This window comes from Panthera tigris, chromosome D3 (genome assembly GCF_018350195.1).
Source record: "Panthera tigris isolate Pti1 chromosome D3, P.tigris_Pti1_mat1.1, whole genome shotgun sequence".
NCBI lineage: Eukaryota > Metazoa > Chordata > Mammalia > Carnivora > Felidae > Panthera > Panthera tigris.
The window spans coordinates 93571417-93590134 of NC_056671.1; the positions used below are offsets into that span (position 1 = coordinate 93571417).

At 57.7% G+C, this 18718-nt stretch overlaps 1 protein-coding gene across 1 annotated transcript in view; it reads left to right on the forward strand.

The window, feature by feature from the left end:
* Window positions 1-1551: 1551 nt before the first annotated feature.
* Window positions 1552-18718, forward strand: part of KCNG2 (potassium voltage-gated channel modifier subfamily G member 2) — a 43326-nt gene continuing 26159 nt past the window's right edge. The window contains exons 1-2 of the mRNA XM_042962738.1: window positions 1552-1574; window positions 17337-17927. Of these exons, the coding sequence (XP_042818672.1) occupies window positions 17373-17927 (555 nt within the window). The 5' untranslated portion in view covers window positions 1552-1574; window positions 17337-17372. The remainder of the gene's footprint in view (window positions 1575-17336; window positions 17928-18718) is intronic.

Here is an 18718-nt window from a genome sequence, read left to right on the forward strand (position 1 = left end):
CAGAGGCCTGAGGACCAGCCTGGCGCCCCTCACTGAGGGCTCAGCAGAGACTCCCCGGGGTCGCGCAGCCAGAGTGGAGCCTGGCGGCTTGTCCGAAACAGACCCTGTGCCCTCGGATTGCAGCCCCCACCCCGGCCTGTCCGGTGCCGGGGGTGCTGGTGGGCAGAGGGTGGGAACAGGGAAACTACCGGAACCCATGGGAAGTTCAAACCGAGCTCCCATTATTTCCCCTGCTATTTCGGTGGCTCTGTCCCGCAAGCCAGGGCCAGGCCGCACCGGGGCCGTGGCGTCCGGATGGAGCGGGGGCTCGGGCCGGGACAGGGCAGGGGACTCAGTGGCTGAGGGTAGCAGCTCTCACACGTCTCCGCGGCCTTCAAGGAGCTGGGTTTTCACGTGGGTCGTGTGTAGCACCACCGCCAGCTAGAAACCGACGGGCAGAAGCGCCCTGAGGGCCGTGCCCTGGACGGGCCAAGGTTCCAGCCCCTGCCCGGATGAGGGGCTGCACAGATTCTCACCGCGGGTGAGAGGTGCTCAGGGCGGACTTGGGAAATGCTAGGAGGAGTGTCAGCCACTCCCTCCAGGACTGCGTTTCCTGCAAGCTTCGGGCCCGGAAAGCACCGGCGAGCAGATGGGCGACTCCCCTGCCCACCCGTCCGCTGCCCGCTGCTCACAGCGCTCGCTTGGAGTGTGGTGGGCGGAGGGAAGTCTCTCTTCTCTGGACTCCACAAGCAAAAATACTTCCATAAATAGCTGCTTCAGAGGAAAAATGAAGTTGACGGTACGTTTGCATACAAGTGTGCTAATTATAATCCTCTTACCTATACACTGAAACAGATTTAGCAGTTACAATTGGACTGGAGCAGCTCGTCTTCTCAAAAATAGGCCCCGGGCAGAGAGGGGCGTGTTAGGCACATACGAGGGCGTGTGTGTCTATCTTTGCAGACTAATGGGACCGCGGGTGGGGGGCCCAGGCTGCCCCTCACGGGTCTCGTGGGGCCCCGCGGTATGGCTGACCCGGAGGGGACGTGGTGCACACCTGGGGTCGGCTGGACCGGGGACACCGAGGCAGGGGGAGCAGGAGCCCCGGTTACAGCGACTTGTGTTCCAGAAGCTTCATCGGTGCAGGGGCGGCTGGTTCTCGGGGGGAGGGAAGGAGACGCTCTGGGCACGTAGGATGTGGCGAGCACTGGCGTTGCCCAGACGTCCGGGAGGAGGTCAGAAGCCACCAGGTGCAGACAGAGAGGTGAGGAGCCAGGACCCGGCCTCTCTGTCCCAACCGCACGCCGGTCCATATGACCTTGGGTGGAACGCACAGGGCCGGGGGCGGGGGGGGGGGCCCAGGCCGAGCCACGATTATGTGTGTGCTGATGTAGATTATATCCGAGGAGATGGGTTGTGGTCATCACATTCTCTGACAAGTTCATGACCCAACCACGGTCAAGAAGCCGTGCCCTAAAGGGGGGTTTGACGTGTCGTTTCAGGGACCTGAGAAGCACTGGCAGGGGTCTGATGACATGGCAGCATTTGCAAAGGGCCGCCTGGGATGAGCCCCCGCACGGGGAAGCCGACAGGAGGTAAGAAGCGTGCCTGTCCCCAGCGTCCCACTCCCGAGAAAACTGGGAGGCTGATCTTTTCGGTGAAACCATCTCATTTAAAGAACCTTACCATACGATGCCACAAACGCACTGATTTCCTCAGAGGTTAGGTGAGGGATAGGGAGGAGCCAGCCCATGACCTGTGTCCTGAGCTAGGCCACTTTGCACACCTGTCCCCTCAGGATGGCTCCCCGGAGCCCAGGGCTACTCGGGAAGGCCGGCAGGAGGCGGTCAAAGGTGCCAGCTTGAGTTTTAACTGCAGAGCGGGATGGACTGGGGTCCCCCAGAGAGCCTGTGTCCGCTGTCCCCCAGTCCCGTCCTTTGTCCTGTGAGTCCCCAAGGCTCCAGCCTCCCCCATCCCCCACAGGACTGTTTATTCTTCCAGCCCCTCCCAAGATCCCAGACTGAAGGCTTGAAGGGGATTTGGGGTGCTCACCACCCGGAGGGGGGATGATGTCATAGCTCACAACCAGCTCCGTGCCAACCTGCCTCACCTGCCCCCCGGGGGTCCCTCACCTACACCCCCTCCCTCACCTGCCCCCCCAGGGTCCCTCACTTACCCTCCAGGGGGTCCCTCACCTACACCCCCTCTCTCACCTACACCCTTCCCTCACCTGCCCCCCAGGGTCCCTCACCTACACCCTCTCCCTCACCTGCCCCCCAGGGGGTCCCTCACCTACACCCCCTCTCTCACCTACACCCTTCCCTCACCTGCCCCCCAGGGTCCCTCACCTACACCCTCGCCCTCACCTGCCCCCCAGGGGGTCCCTCACCTACACCCCCTCTCTCACCTACACCCCCTCCCTCACCTGCCCCCCCAGGGTCCCTCACCTGCCCCCCAGGGGGTCCCTCACCTACACCCCCTCCCTCACCTGCCCCCTGGGGTCCCTCACCTACACCCCCAGGGTCCCTCACCTGTCCCCCGGGGTCCCTCACCTACACCCCCTCCCTCACCTGCACCCCCAGGGTCCCTCACCTACAGCCCCAGGGTCCCTCACCTGTCCCTCGGGGTCCCTCACCTACACCCCCTCCCTCACCTACACCCCCTCCCTCACCTGTGCCCCCAGGGTCCCTCACCTGCCCCCCAAGGGGTCCCTCACCTACACCCCCTCTCTCACCTGCCCCCCCCAGGGTCCCTCACCTACCCCCCAGGGGGTCTCTCACCTACACCCCCTCCCTCACCTGCACCCCCAGGGTCCCTCACCTACAGCCCCAGGGTCCCTCACCTGTCCCTCGGGGTCCCTCACCTACACCCCCTCCCTCACCTACACCCCCTCCCTCACCTACACCCCCTCCCTCACCTACACCCCCTCCCTCACCTGTGCCCCTAGGGTCCCTCACCTGCCCCCCAAGGGGTCCCTCACCTACACCCCCTCTCTCACCTGCCCCCCCCAGGGTCCCTCACCTACCCCCCAGGGGGTCCCTCACCTACACCCCCTCCCTCACCTGCCCCCCCCAGGGTCCCGCACCTGCCCCCCCCCCCGGGGGTCCCTCACCTACACACCCCCCCCTCACCTGCACTGCCTGCCCCCCAGGCTCTCCTCACGGGCTTGAGCCCCTCCCCTCTTCAGTCTTTGCTGCTACTTTCCTCCTCCCCAGTCTGCTATTTTCCAAAACACCACGGCTCCCTTGCCGTCCACTCTTACCTGGAGTTGACAGACCTTAAATCTGGAGGAGAGGTAGAGAGTTTCATTCGACCCTGGGTTTACCACCTGGACTCTGAGACCCTGAGGGATCCGGGTGACGGGCCCCAGATACACAGCCGTCGCAGCCAGGATGCGTCTCCCAGCCCTGTCCTCTGACTCATCCCTCGGCTTCCCCGCCTGGGCGGCAAGAGTCCTGCTGGGCACAGCGCCCGGCTGGCAGGGAACCTCCAGCATTTGGACGTGTCGTTTCAGCGTGGTCTCAAGGGGACATCCCTTCCCCACGGCCCCGTGGAAGGCAGGTCGTCATGAGCCGGAATATAGACTTGGGCCCCCCCCTTGCTGCGAGCCCGGACTCCCCCTCCTCAGGGAAGATAGAAGCTTCGTGGCCCTTAGAATTTGGCAGAGAAGGATACCGTGACTTTCCTTTGCCGTGGCGTCTCTGCGGGCCTCAGGCTCCGGGCCTAGGTCAGGGCCTAGCTCAGGTCTCTTGACGTCTCATCTGAGTCTCTTGCTGCACCTTGATGTGACCGGTCCTGTGGCGGACAGTGTCACGTGTGATTCTAATTTAACGCCCGCATCCGCGTGGCGTTTGGGGAGTGAGAAAGCAGGACCTGAGAGAACGAAACCCAAATCTGGCTACAACAGTTTCAGAAGTGCACTTTCACCGAGACCCACGGGTGGACAGAGGCTGCGCAGGTCAACGTGTGCTGCACGAATGAGAGGGACAGATCAGTGTGAATGTCTTTTCACGAGATCAACCTGTCCTGTCTGGTCAAAGACCAGTGTTGTGCGTTGACGGGTTCCCGGGAGCGGACATCGACGCAGCAGACGAGCGCACACCCCAGCTGGGTCCTTGGCCTAGGGCCACACTGTGTCCGGGATCCAGGCTCCATCCAAAGGCTGCAGGTGGCGGCTGGATCCATCAGACCGAGCGGGATCGGGAGAGAAAGGAAAACCCGCGTGACCCACAGCAGACGGTCAAGGGTATGAACGCCCAACCCAGAAAGTAACATCACGAGAATCACGTTTGGTCGGTTTGGAGTTTGTGTTTTGTTTTGTTTTGCTTTTGGCTGTTGCTCCCCAGGTTTTTTTTAACCGAGATTGAAACACACAAAGTAGAAAGAGTAGTGTGATGGAAACCTACGCATGTGTGTGTACATACACGAAACGTGTGTGCGTTCATATAAAATGAAATAATGAACCATTCTGGAACTAGCTTACAGAAATCGAGACATTTATCCCTGAATAATTAAGTATGAATCTCCTAAAAAATAAGGTCACTCTTTTCCATAACCACAATACCACATAACACTGAAGATTTCCCCAATTGTCCGAACACTGTCTTTTATAGATTTTTTGGATGAAATTCATCTGGTTTATAAACTTCATCGCTTGGTATGTCTCAATCACTTTGACTCCATCAAAGAGAATCAGGCCATCCTGATTCTAGAACATTCCTCCCACCGGCTGATCCCCCACATCACTGGCTCTGTGAAGAATGCGGGAGTCATTCTGCAGGAAGGCCTTTGCTCTCGTCTCTGTGTGGTGTTTCTCTCTCGCCCGTATTCTCTGGACCCTGGGATGTGGGTCTACGTGTCTGATCGGAGTGTGTACTCAGGGCAGAGCCAGACGGCTGCCCGTGGTGCCAGTCACTCTGCACATTGCGTCACGTTCGAGGCACATAGTGTCAGGATGGCCGTGCTGAGTTGTGCTACTGGATTAAGGGGTGAGCCCAAACGTACTCACGGTAAAGCCACGTCCCCCTCTCGGAGGCTGGGTAGCCAGCGCAGAGCAGACGCCCATCCTCCGGTGGCGGCGAGGGTTTTTTCCCTCCTCTCTATTTCTCTTTTATTCCTGCGTCACTACAGACTCGCGGCCTCTATTTGCTAATGTTTTACAAGAAGCTGAGTCGTTCCATGTCTAGACTCTTGGCACCTGCGGTAGGTCCCTTCCGTGTGCCTGTTCACACCGGAGTGCCTCTCTGCTTCTGGACACAAAGCACGAGATCCCACCCCGGACTCTGCCTGCCTCCCCTCGGGAATCGGCGCTTCTGGCCAACACGGCTCAGGTGGGAAGGACCGGTCCCTGATGGCTAAGTGCGTTGTTAGCATTTATCTGTGCGATCTTATGAGCTACGTGGGGAGTGTTCGCTCTACTCTCCCGAACGGCTACGGCAGGAGGTTATAATAAGACCCAGAGCCTGTAACATAAAACCCAACGTTTCCAGGTTTCACTGGAAAATCAGTCATCACACCAAGAACCGGGAAGATTGCAAACCAAATGAGGGACAATCAGCAGACACCACCATCAAGATGACAGAATTATTTGAGCAGCTGCTGTAAAAACGCTTCAACAAGTGGTTACAAACACGCTTGAAGCAGACCCGGAAAGAGAGTCTCAGCAAAGACATGGAAAGTCTCAGTGAAGGAAGAGAAGACATAAAGAAGAAGGCAATGGAAACTCTAGAACAGAAAAACACGATACGTGATATGAGAAGCTCGGTGGGTGGATTCGGCCTCCAACAGGAAGGACAGAGGAGTCGTGGACGCAGAGCAGAACAACCGCATTTGCCCAACCTGAAAAGCAGCGAAGACACGGACCGAAAATAAAATGGACGGAGGCTCGGAGACTGCGGCACCATAACCAGATCCGACACTCGTGCTGTCGGAGTCCCGGAAGGGGAGAAGAGTGGTGGGGCTGAAAGTTCCTGCAGAAATAGTGACTTACAACTCCCCCATATCAGGGGTGCCTGGGTGGCTCGGCTGGTGGCTCAGGTCACGGTCTCACGATGGACGGACAGCGCAGGCCGCGGTGGCCGGTGAGGAGCAGAGAGGGAGTCGGCTCCGTGAAGACGCCGGAACCAAAATTGAGGCAGGAGCAACAACCAAAGGCTTTAATTGCTGCGTTAATTATCTTGCAACATCTGTAGTGTGAGAACATTGTTAGATCCTAGAGTGATGGCTTGTAAACTGAGGCCAAAGCACTCTGAGCTTCCTCCTCGCGGGGACGCCCCCGTCGGGACGCCCCCAGCCTCAGCCGGGCGGTACCACCTCTCCTTGCACGGCTGCTTCCGTGAGTCAGACGGGCTAGTTTGAACGGGGTCCCCCCTGGGCACCGCTGACATTTGGGTGAATAGCTCTTCGCCGTGGACGTCCCGTGCCCCGTGGAGCCCTGACCTCCACCTCTGGGGCCGGTGGTGATGACCCGCAATGTGAGCAGATGGCACCCCGTGGCCCTGGGACCACGCAGGGGGCCCCGTGGTCTGGCTTTGCTGCAGGACCGATGACCTTGTTTCCCCGGGGCCGCCCTCTGAAGCATGTTAACCCGTAGGACAGGCACGCCTGCCAGGCGCCCCCTGGGGGAAGGCATCCCTCGTGACCGCGAGGCCCCCACAGGAGCTCTTACGGGGCTGAGCCATCCGGTTCACAACTGCACATGTCATGCTGTCCCGGCACCTGCTGTTTATTTGTTACATCTCCCAAAAAGCCTCGGTGACACTGGGGTGACCACACCCTTCTGTTCACACACGTACGCGTGTGGGAAACGCCAGGGACGCCCTGGGAAGTACTCACTCGGCTCTGGTCCACCCTTAGCCTTGATTCAAATTCAGACTTTTTTTCCAAGCACCTACTAAGTGCAGGTGGTGTTCTGGGCATTCGAGACACAGCAGCAACACGGACACAAGCGTGCCCGCCTAGGGCCGACCTGTGAGTGGACAGGAGCCCCCTCTTGGCTCTGAGGTACGTGTCCCTCCCCGGCCGCCCACCGCCTGAGCCCGGGCTCGGTCAGGGACAGGGGCCGCACGTGCAGGTGTGGAGGCCCAGGGGCAGCGACAAGCCCGGGGCGCCCCAAGCCCTCCCTCGCCAGCGTGTGGTCACCCATTCTGTGGAACAGATGATGCCAGCACACGCTCACGTCTCTGCGGCACGGCATCCGCGACGCCCGGGGCCTCAGCGGGCGACTGGAAAGCCTGCGTGTGGCCTCCCTGTGTCACCCAGGCTTCCTCACATGTGGCACCTGGGCCCCACGGCGAGGTTCCCGGGAGAGTGGGAGCCTGTCCCGAGAGACCCCAGAGCTCGGCATCCACCACGGAAGGAGCATCACTGGATGGAGTGGGCTCCTGCTCTGTGTCCTCCTCAAAAGCCGATCTGAGGTGCCGTCCCCAGAGAGGACAGCTACGGCACGAAGCTGATAAGGACAGACACCACGCTGCTCTTGGCCAAGAGGCCCTTTCAACAACGCATAGGCACACGTACGCGTTAACATGTGCGGAGGACTCCCGTGCCAAGACTGTCCTAAACGCTCACGTGGCCTTTGCCTTCCTCACAAGGCAGGTGCTGTCGTACAATTATTTATTCCGGCTTATTCGTGTGGGATCTGTGGCTCTAGCAGAACCGAGTGACTTCCTGAGACTGCACGGCTCTTGAGGACAGGAGCTTGGTGTCGGCCCAGCCGCCTGGCCACCGTCATGGCCTGAGCGTGGGCTCCACCTGTCCCGTGGTGGCTGGAACGGAGGGCATTACAAGTTGCCGTGGTAGCCACCAAATCGACTGTCCACTCCCTCGGTGACATTACGTAAGGAGTAAGCTTTCTCCCTTCTCACGGGGATGAGGCCACGATTGGTACTTCCAGTAAGGCGCCACGAATCTCCTACCCCTCAGAGAGACGCTGGTCTGAACTCTTCATTCCCTGAGGAACATCTCGTATTAACTTAATCCTCGCTCTATGTCTGCAATATTAAATCATGTCCGGGAGCCCGCGTACTGTCAGGACGTGTTGAATCACCCAAGAGGTTCAGACGTTAGTTAATGGAGAGGACGTGTTCCCGGATAATGTGGCACTACCCAGCAGCGTCACGGGAGGAGAATGTGGAGCCCTGTTTGCAGGCTGCTGGCGTCCCTGCCTGTGCCCTGGCCACCTTGGGTCTCCCCACACCGGTGACGGTCACACCCTTCACGCCCCTCAGGGCTCCCCCAGCCAGGGTGGGCCGTGGCCTGTCAGAGCCGGGTGTTCGTCCCACTGGTGAGGAGACCAGAGCTCCTCGGTGGGACCCCAGCCGCTCGCAGCAGAGCCACAGGTCAACCCCGGGCCCCTGACCCCGCTCGGTGTTCTTTCTGTGCCACAGGTGAGGACCCCGGCTCCCGCCCTAGTACAACCTTTGTGGCCTCTTCCAGGGAAATTACGTGGGCTCCGTTCGTGGGCAACCCTGCGTCGGTTCAAAGCGGTTCAACAGAAGCCTCCTATGTGCCGTGGACTGGACAGCCACACTCACACCCGCTCTTGCCACCATTCAAGGGGCAGGTGACGTGTCGGGGCCGTATGTGCTAGGGACATCTGGGGCAAGTCTGAGCTCATTCATCCACTGGCTTGTCCCTTCAGCAAATATTTCCTGACTACCCGCTATGCTCCAGGGACGGTGTTGGGGTGTGTGATACGCCCTGGGCAAAACAGAAGAATGACAGCCATTCCCTCACGGGGCTCATATTCTCGCAGGAGTAAAAAAAAAAAAATAAGCGATTGGTGAAACAACGAACTACCTGCTCCTTCAGGAGGAGAAAAGAGCTATGGAGACAGGAAAGTGCTCGGCTGGGGAAGGACGTGGTGTAAACTGAGCGAGGGGGGCCCCAACAAGAGGTACAGTGTGAACGAAGGCTGTGGCTGCGGCCTCTGGGCAGGTGCTCGGGGCAGGGGGACAGCCAGCACAGGGACCCCTAGCTGGAGCGTGCCGGGAGGCGAGGGGGAGGGCATGGCACCGACCCCGCCAGCACCGTGTGGAGAGCAGCCTTGTCCGCGGGAACAGACCCGGAGCGTGGCGGTTGGTCGGAGGGATGGTGGGCGGGCGGGCTTCGGGAGCCCCCGCGGCTGTGGTGCTGGGCACAGGCAGCAAAGGGCGGGGGGCTGGCAAGGAAACCCGTCGGGGCGGCCACCAGCAGTCCTGGCCGGAGGGGGTGGTGGCTCAGAGCCGTGCGGTGGCTGGCCTCCGCCGCTCGTCCACACAAGTCAGGAAATCCCCCCGGGGTCAGGCCCGTGGTGTCAGCAGCCCGCCGCCGTGACCAGGCTGGACGGATTCTTGCGGAAGCTGGCGCGGCTGGGACCACAGGACGGCTCGGCGGCTGCCGCCAGCGCTGTGCGGGCCGGCAAGGAGGTCGGGGTGCGTTGCCTGCTGGGCGCCGACGCGGCCTCCTTCCCGCGGGCTGACGCCACTCAAGGGGAAGCTGGCCTGTCCTCGCCGTGAGCCTCCTGGCGCACGGGGGTCTGGGCCCTCTTCATCCAGTGCGCGGCCTTGCGGGTCTAGGCCTATAAAATGCCGTAAAGGCAGGAGCACAGACCTCATTCCCCTGAATCTGAGCTGGACGCGAGTGCGTGAGCTGCAAGGCCAGCTTCGACGTCCGCTTCTACAGCCGGCCTTGGGAGTGTGTGTGCGTTACAGACGTGGGCTGGGGGCCCCGTGTCACCACCACAGAACACGGCTTCAGGCGTCAGGCACTGTGTGGTGAAGCGCCCCAGGCCAGGCACCTCCTGAGTGCGGCCACTGAGCGTCCACACCTGCTCCCGAGTTGTTGGGATCGTCTTGGAGCACGGCCCCCATCGTCCCATGACCCCCAGCGGGCTGGCTGGGAGCTCTTTCCTGTTTGTTTTCTGTGAGCTTTCCTAAGTATGCTTGGATTTTAAAGCGAGGAAGCAAAGGCCTTCTTACACGTTCCACAACACACATAAAACGTCCTGAAAATGCTGTCGAGTCTCAAAACTATAGTCTTCTCAAATTTTGAGGAGGAGTCAAAGAATACCAGTGGGAGACTTGGGGGTGAACAGGCCTTCCGGCACCAGAAGGGGCCCAGGAGGCGTCCAGGAGCCAACGCACCCCGAGGGTCCCACCCTGAGGAGGCAGAGCGGCACACGCGGCCCGGCTTCACTGCTGTCCGGGCCGCCGTCAGGACGCGCTCGGTGCCCAGCCACCAGCGGCGTGCCAGACGCTGCCAGCAGTAAACGCCACAGAGATGCCAAGTCACAAAGAACGGGTAAAATACGTGGACGTCCTTCCATCCGGAGGACGCCACGAGGCAGCACAGCTCGGCCTGCAGACCCGGCCCCGCTCGGTGTGGCCTTTGTCCACAGCTCTGTGGGCCCCCACTTACCGCCGAAAGAGCAGGCGGCTAAGCAAACACCACCACATGTTAATTGATCCGGCAGAAAGGTGAAGGCAGACAGGCTAACAGGACCCGTTACTGATGAATCAGCAGGGCAAGGTGAGTGTGGGGGTGGCCAGCGGCCAGTGCAGACCAGGACCAGAGCCCCAGCTCTGTCACTCCACAGTGAGGACACTACTCAGCCTCCGTGATACTCGGTTTGCAACCTGCAAGACGCAGCCGACAGAACCTGCCTCTTGGGGTCCCGGTGCACAGAAATGACACGGTATTCACGGAAGTCTTCCCACCTCACAAGCCCTTAGATGGTCCCCCGAGCAGCTGGCGCTGCCCTTGGACCGTGCCCACCCCCCAGCTCCTGATGTCTGCCCTGCTCCCGAGGGTGAGAAGTGCCTCCCTGGTCGGGCTTCCTCTCCCTCCTCCACCCCGTGCTTCTCCTCTGGGCCTGGGTTCTGTTCCTTTCGCCAGTAAACGAACTCAGGATTCTCTAGGGGCTGCGTCCCCTCTGCACAAGCTACCAAGCCGGCCGTCTCGAGATCGGGTGGGAAACAGACCGCCAGGGCATGAACTCCAGCTGATGCACCAGCCTCTCCCAGGGGACCCTCCGCAGGGCACCAAGAGCTTTGCCCGGGTCCCTTCTGCTCCCCTGGGGCAGGGTAACATCCCTCTCAGTTGACTCTGTTGTCCCTTGTCATTGTTAACAGCACCCTTGCCTTCTGAAGAGTGCCCCAGTTTGGAGGATAGGCTACGTGGCACGGGGGAGGAAGGTAATGGGCAGAAGTTGGCACTGCGAGGTTCGCAGAAACAGTATCATAAACAGCAGCAGCTCCTATAAGAGACCCAGTAAACCAGCCAAGGTAATGGCATTAAATCCCCTTTCTTTCTACAAAAAGCAGAAGGTTCCTTCTTTTTTTTTTTTTCAATTTACATTCAAGTTAGTTAGCATAGAGTGCAACCATGATTTCAGAAGTAGATTCCTTAATGCCCCTCCCCCATTTAGCCCATCCCCCCTCCCACAACCCCTCCATAACCCTCTGTTTGTTTTCCATATTTAAGAGTCTCTTCTGTTTTGTCCCCCGCCCTGTTTTTATATCGTTTTTGCTTCCCTTCCCTTCTGTTCATCTGTTTTATATCTTAAAGTTCTCATATGAGTGAAGTCATATGATATTTGTCTTTCTCTGACTAATTTTGCTTAGCATAATACCCTCTAGTTCCATCCACATAGTTGCAAATGGCAAGATTTCATTCTTTTTGATTGTCGGGTAATACTCCATTGTGTGTGTATGTGTGTGTGTGTATAGCATCTTCTTTATCCATTCATCCAGCGATGGCTACTTGGGCTCTTTCCACACTTTGGCTATTGTCGATAGTGCTGCTATAAACATTGGGGTGAATGTGTCCCTTCGAAACAGCACTCTTGTATCCCTTGGATAAATGCCTAGTAGTGCAATTGCTGGCTCGTAGGGTAGTTCTATTTTTAGTTTTTTGAGGAACCTCCATACTGTTCTCCAGAGTGGCTGCACCAGTTTGCATTCCCACCAACAATGCAAGAGGGTTCCCCTTTCTCTGCATCCTTGCCAACATCTGTTGTTTCCTGAGTTATTAATGTTAGCCATTCGGACAGGTGTGAGGTGGTATCTCATTGTGGTTTTGACTTGTATTTCCCTGATGATGAGTGACGTTGAGCATTTTTTCATGTGTCAGTTGGCCAAATGGATGTCTTCTTTGGAGAGTGTCTATTCATGTCTTTTGCCCATTTCTTCACTGGATTATTTGTTTTTTGGGTGTTGAATTTGATAAGTTCTTTATAGATTTTGGATACTAACCCTTTATCTGATATGTCATTTGCAAATATCTTCTCCCATTCTGTCAGTTGCCTTTTAGTTTTGCTGATTGTTTCCTTCGCTGTGCAGAAGATTTTTATTTTGATGAGGTCCCAATAGTTCATTTTTGCTTTTGTTTCCCTTGCCTCTGGAGACGTGTTGAGTAAGAAGTTGCCTGTAGCCAAGATCAAGGAGGTTTTTGGCTGCTTTCTCCTCGAGGATTTTGATGGCTTTCTGTCTTAGGTTTTGGTCTTTCATCCATTTTGAGGTTATATTTGTGTTTGGTGTAAGAAAGTGGTCCAGGCTCATTTTTCTGCAGGTTGCTGCCCAGTTTTCCCAGCACCACTTGCTGAAGAGACAGACTGTCTTTATTCCGTTGGATATTCTTTCCTGCTTTGTCAAAGATTAGTTGGCCATATGCTTGTGGGTCCATTTCTGGGTTCTCTATTCTGTTCCATTGATCTGAGTGTCTGTTCTTGTGCCAGTACCACACCGTCTTGATGATTACAGCTTTGTAATACAGCTTGAAGTCCAGGATTGTGATGCCTCCTTCTTTGGTTTTCTTTGTCAAGATTGCTTTGGCTATCCGAGGTCTTTTCTGGTTCCATACAAATTTTAGGATTATTTGTTCTAGCTCTGTGAAGCATGCTGGTATTACTTTGATAGGGATTGCATTGAATATATAGATTCCTTTGGGTGGAATTGACATTTTAACAATATTTGTTCTTCCTCTCCAGGAGCATGGAATATTTTTCCTTTTTTTGTGTGTCTTCTTTAATTTCTTTCATAGGCTTTCTATAGTTTTCAGTGTATAGATTTTTCATCTCTTTGGTTAGATTTATTCCTAGGTATTTTATGGTCTTTGATGCAATTTTAAATGGGATCGATTCCTTGATTTCTCTTTCTGTTGCTTCATTGTTGGTGTATAGGAATGCAACCGATTTCTGTGCATTGATTTTATATCCTTCAACTTTGCTGAATTCATGAATCAGTTCTAGCAGTTTTTTGGTGGAATCTTTTGGGTTTTCCATATAGAGTATCATGTCATCTGTGTAGAGTGAAAGTTTGACTTCCTCCTGGCCGATTTGGATGCCTTTTATTTCTTTGTGTTGTCTGACTGCTGAGGCTAAGATTTCCAATACTATGTTGAATAACAGTGGCGAGAGTGGACATCCCTGTCTTGTTTCTGACCTTAGGGGGAAAGCTCTCAGTTTTTCCCCATTGAGGATGATATTAGCATTGGGTCTAGAAGGTTCCATTCTTGAATCAAAGAGTGTGACACAGAGGAGGCTCTGAATAATCATTAGTTAGAGGGACAGATGCATGCTTGAACGAAACCACTGATAACGTTCTCTTTTAGACCCTTTTCCCTGCATGTTCCTGTGTCTTGAAAGTTCCAGCAACTGTGCACTCCAAACCCAGAGCTGGCCTCACACTTCCCAGATGTCTGAGCTCAGTTTGTCCAGGGCAGACCCTAGGGCAGGGGTGCAGAAGCAGGCAGCTTACTCGGGAAGCAACCCCAGGAAATCAGTCTGGGAGTCAGGAGTGACCAGGAAGGGAATGCAGAGCAGGTCAGCCTGAGAGGCCCCTCCCAGGACCAGAGGGCTCCAGAGGTCTCTCACCCCGGCTTCTCAGTCCTGGTGAGAGTTGTCCCTGGGGACACTGAGTCTCAAGTATCCCTGGTCTGTGCGGGGCAGGCAGGGCAGGCCTGGTAGCCAGAGAAGCCCAGGCAAAGAGACACGGGTGCTGCAGCTGGGGGTTCACCCAGTGTGCCCACAGGCCCAGGGGGACGGGGAGCTAGGGGGACGTGTGGCTCAAGGAGATTTGGGGGCCAAAGGACATGGGTCCAGGGGGACGTGGGGCCCAGGGGGACTTGACCAGGAAGACATGGGACCCAGGGAGACTGGAGCCAGGGGACATGGGACCAGAGGATGTGGGTCTAGGGAGATTGTGGAGGGAGAGGAACATGGGTTCAGGGGAATGTGCAGCTCAGGGAGACTTGGGGGCCAAGGGGCCTGAAGCCAGGGGATGTGGGGCCCGGGGAGACTCGGTTTCTTGTTCAGGTCCTCCTGGTCTCTTTGAAGATGTCCTTTTTCTCTGGTGTTTTAATTCCTTCTTTCACATCTTTATATATCTTTTAAAATTGTGTTATCTAAAGTTCCCAGGAGCCCAATTTTCTTCTTCGTGTGGCTCATGTGGGTTATTGCCCTGGGTGTTTTATAATTTTGTTTTGTAAATTCATCTTAGCTGGGGCTTCATCTGTGGGAATCCCTGAGACTGAAGGTGAGAGTTTGTCCCTCTAGACCAGTGGCTCTGTTGACACTGGGGCTGGTTTCCGGCTCTTGGTTCTGGTGGTGTCCCGTGCATTGGAGGGCTTAGCGGCACCCATGGTCCCTGCCTACCGTTGTCGGTCACACTCGGTCACAACAATGAAAAATGTCTTCAGGCCTTGCCACATGCCCCCTGGGGCAGGCTGTGAGCGACTGCTCTAGACCAGTGTGTGGCTCTAACACAGGCTGCAGGGGGGTGACTTCCTGAGACTGCCCACCGTGAGGGGTCATTTCCTGGCTTTGAGTTTCACAAACCAAAATTCCAACCTCAAAACCATTGTGCAGGTGGACTTTTTTTTTTAATTTACATCCAAGTTCGTTAACATAATGGGGTCAGGAATAGGAGTTAGTAATTCAGCACTCACATACAACACCCAGTGCTCGTCCCAACACGTGCCCTCCTTAACGCCCGTCACCCATCTAGCCCATCCCCCTGCCACCTCCCTCCGTCAACCCTCAGTCTGTTCTCTGTATTTAAGAGTCTCCTATGGTTTGCCTCCCTCTCTGTTTTTATCTTATTTTCCTTCCCTTCCCCTAGGTTCATCTGTTCTATTTCTTAAATTCCACATATGAGTGAAAACACATGATATTTGTCTTTCTCTGACTGACTTATTTTGCTTAGCATAATACCCTCCAGTTCCATCCACGTTGTTGCAAATGGCAAGATGTCATTCTTTTTGATTTCTGAGTGATATTTCATTATATATATATTTACCACACCTCCTTTATCCATTCGTCGGTCGATGGACATTTGGGCTCTTTCCCTACTTCGGCTACTGCCGATAGCACTGCGTGTGCCCCTTCGACCGAGCCTTTTTTTATCTCTTGGATAAATAGTAGTGCAATTGCTGGGTCAGAGGGTAGCTTTATTTTTAACTTTTTAAGGACCCTCCACACAGTTTTCCAGAGCGGCTGCACCGGTTTGCGTTCCCGGCAGGTGGGCTTTTAGGTCCTCGCTGCCGTTTTTCACCTAGAGCCAGGCAGAGAACTCTCGCGATCTTCCTCTACTGACAGCTGCGTGTTTTCCAGTTTTTCTCTTCCCCGAGGACGTAGCCCAACAGAGGCCCGGTTAGTTCACGCCCTCAGCTGTCCTAATGGCTGAACCCACTTACCAGAGGTGGGTGTGTCTGACAAGCCCACACCCTTGACAACAGAGTGCTCAGACCTCCTCATCACACGCTGCACATTGGGAACAGGGTGTGTGTGCAGGCTGCTTGGAAGGGACTGTGCAGCCTCTTAGGTCAACAGGAAGTTGACTTAAAACACTTTCGGACTCACATATGATTTATGATTGTATTGCTTTTTTTTCTTTTTTTGAAGACGAGAGAGAGAGGGAGCACGTGCACAAATTGGGGGAGGGGCAGAGGGAGAGAGAGAGAAGCCCAAGGAGGCTCCACACCCAGCTGGAACCCACCTCGAGGCTAGGTCTCTCCACTGTGAGGTCATCAGCTGAGCCAAAATCAAGAGCCGGACACTTAACCGACTGAGCCACCCAGGAGCCCTGTAGTTATGTTTCTAAGTGTATATTCGGGGGAAGAAAACTGTTTACAGGAGTTCCAGGTTCTAGCCCTCTTACTGATTATCCATTTGCCTAAGAGAATTCGGAGCACACATTTGATTTAGCCACAAAAGGAATCCTCCCTCCTGTTCCACAAATTTCGCGTGTGACTGACCGCAGGGAGCCTGGAAAGGGGGAGGGATCAAGGCCACGTGCAGCCCAAGCAGGCTTTCCAGCATGCGTGTTATAGAAGCCGGGTTATCCTGGCCCTCGTGGTGAAGCCGGACTTGTATTCCGGGCAGAAACTGTCGTCCCACCTGCGACATCAGCAGCCCCAGGAGAGGGCGTGTGGGCTTCGCCCCCTGGGGCTCTTGATCCACACAAAGGCACACCTCTGCCTTAGCCCACAGGAGGGCGCGGCACCTCCGGAGCCTGTCCCGGAACTGCAACCAGCCGGCCTCTGTGGCTCCAGAGACTGGACAGAGTCTCCCAGGAGGCCCACGGGCCACCCCCAAGAGGCCTCCCGGGCACAGTGCTGCCGCCGCTGAGTCCCCGCAGTTTCAAGTGCGTGTGTTCAGATGTCCTGTTGTCTCATTAAGAAGTTCAGTCTGTGAGCCCTGGAGTTGGTGTGAGTTGGCGCCCCTCGGGGTCTCCGATTTGAGGAAGCAGCTCGGGAAATCGTGGCACCCAGTGTCCACCACCCAAACACTGGATTTTAAGTCACCCGGGTCTGTCTCTTCCAGCACAACTTCTTCCACATTTCCCCCAACTTGCTGCCCAGTCAGCTGCCTCTGGGAAGCCCTCCTGGCTGCCCCGGACCTCGCCGGTGCCCTCCAGAGCACCCCCCCCCCACCGTTTCTCACACAGAGCTCACCTTGCAGTTGGGGGTGCCGGGCTGTCCCTACCCCAAACTGTGACTCCAAGGAGCCATGTCCTTGGTGCCGGGAGGCTACCCCCAGGTGTTCATGGTCTCCGGAATGCAGGCACGGGTACCCACAAGATTCAGTTCTGGTCACCCTCTGTCACATCCAGCACCCAGCTTGGCTTTCCAGAGTCCACCTACGCCTTGTTCCACAGGTGGTCCTCCTCCCTCGACCTCGTTTGAGGATCGGGGAGCCCCGGCCTGGATCCCCTGGGGGCGGGGCACCTCCGGGGCGGCCGCCCTTGGTGCCGGTCACCAGGAGACGCAGCGGGTCTGCTCCGCGGGACCCCCCGCGGACGGACGTGGGGGCAGCGGGGCCCCTTCCCTGGCGGGGTCCCCCCCGCCCGGCGCCGCCTGACGCCTCCTTTCCTTCGCAGGCGCTGCGTCGTGAGCGCGGCCGGGCTCCCGGGGCCATGGCGCTGCGCCCCGAGCCCGCGGGCGGCCGGCGCGTCGTCACCATCAACGTGGGCGGCTGCAGGGTGCGCCTGGCCTGGGCGGCGCTGGCGCGCTGTCCCCTCGCGCGCCTCGAGCGCCTGCGGGCCTGCCGCGGCCGCGACGAGCTGCTGCGCGTGTGCGACGACTACGACGCGGGCCGCGACGAGTTCTTCTTCGACCGCAGCCCGTGCGCCTTCCGCGCCATCGTGGCGCTGCTGCGCGCCGGGAAGCTGCGGCTGCTGCGCGGCCCGTGCGCGCTGGCCTTCCGCGACGAGCTGGCCTACTGGGGCATCGACGAGGCGCGCCTGGAGCGCTGCTGCCTGCGCCGCCTGCGCCGCCGCGAGGAGGAGGCGGCCCAGGCGCGCGCGGGGCCGCCGGGGAGCCCGGGCCGCCGCCTTCGGGACCTGCTGGACGACCCGCGCCCGGGGCCGGCCGGCAAGCTCTTCGCCTGCGTGTCCGTCGCCTTCGTCGCCGCCATGGCCGTCGGCCTGTGCCTGAGCACCATGCCGGACATCCGCGCGGAGGAGGAGCGGGTGAGCGCGGGCGGGGACGACCCGGTGGCGGTGGTGGCGGCGGGGGAGGTTGGGGCCAGCCGGGGTGGGGGAGGGGGCTGGAGGCAGCCGGGCCGAGGGAGAGCCAGCCGAGCCATGGTCCGTGACACCCCTCCCCCGCTGGGTGGTTGGCGCCTGCAGGTGCCAGACGCCCCCCTGCTCCGGTTAAGGGCACCCCAAGTGGGCCTTCTCCAGGAGGCCCCCACATCGGACCGGCTGCCGTGCCCTGACTGACTAGACAGTTTCGAGAACCCAGTGAGAGGCCTCTCTCTGGTCAGCAGGCCTTCCCTGAACCTCTCCAACAGTCGGGCCTTCAAAGCCTGGACAACTTGGAGCTAAAACGTTCAGTGTCCTGAAGGTCTAGGGAGTTGTGTGCTCTGATCTCAAGTCCCGTCATCTCGAAGCAAGGGGACGTGACCGCCACGTTCTTGCGGGTCACGGGAGCCAGGGACGGGCGTCTGCTGAGGCAGACCCGGGGCCGGTCTGTTGAGGTGCCGGGGCTGTCTCCCAGCAAATGGTAGACTTCCCGCCCCTCTTTGGTCTGTGACCATGTCAGCACCCAGCTCGTGTGGCCAGAAATGTTGCTTCCGGGTTAGGATGTCACCACGCTCACCAGCGTTTGTGCACTGAGCGCACCGTGGAAGGTTCAGGGAACGTTCGGGGAAAGCCTGGAGTGTGCTGTCTGGGGCGAGAGGGATGGAAGGCGAGAGGACACCGCAGTGTTTGCAGCACAGAGCCCAGCGCCGCCTTTCTTCCTGGGGGGTGGGGATGAC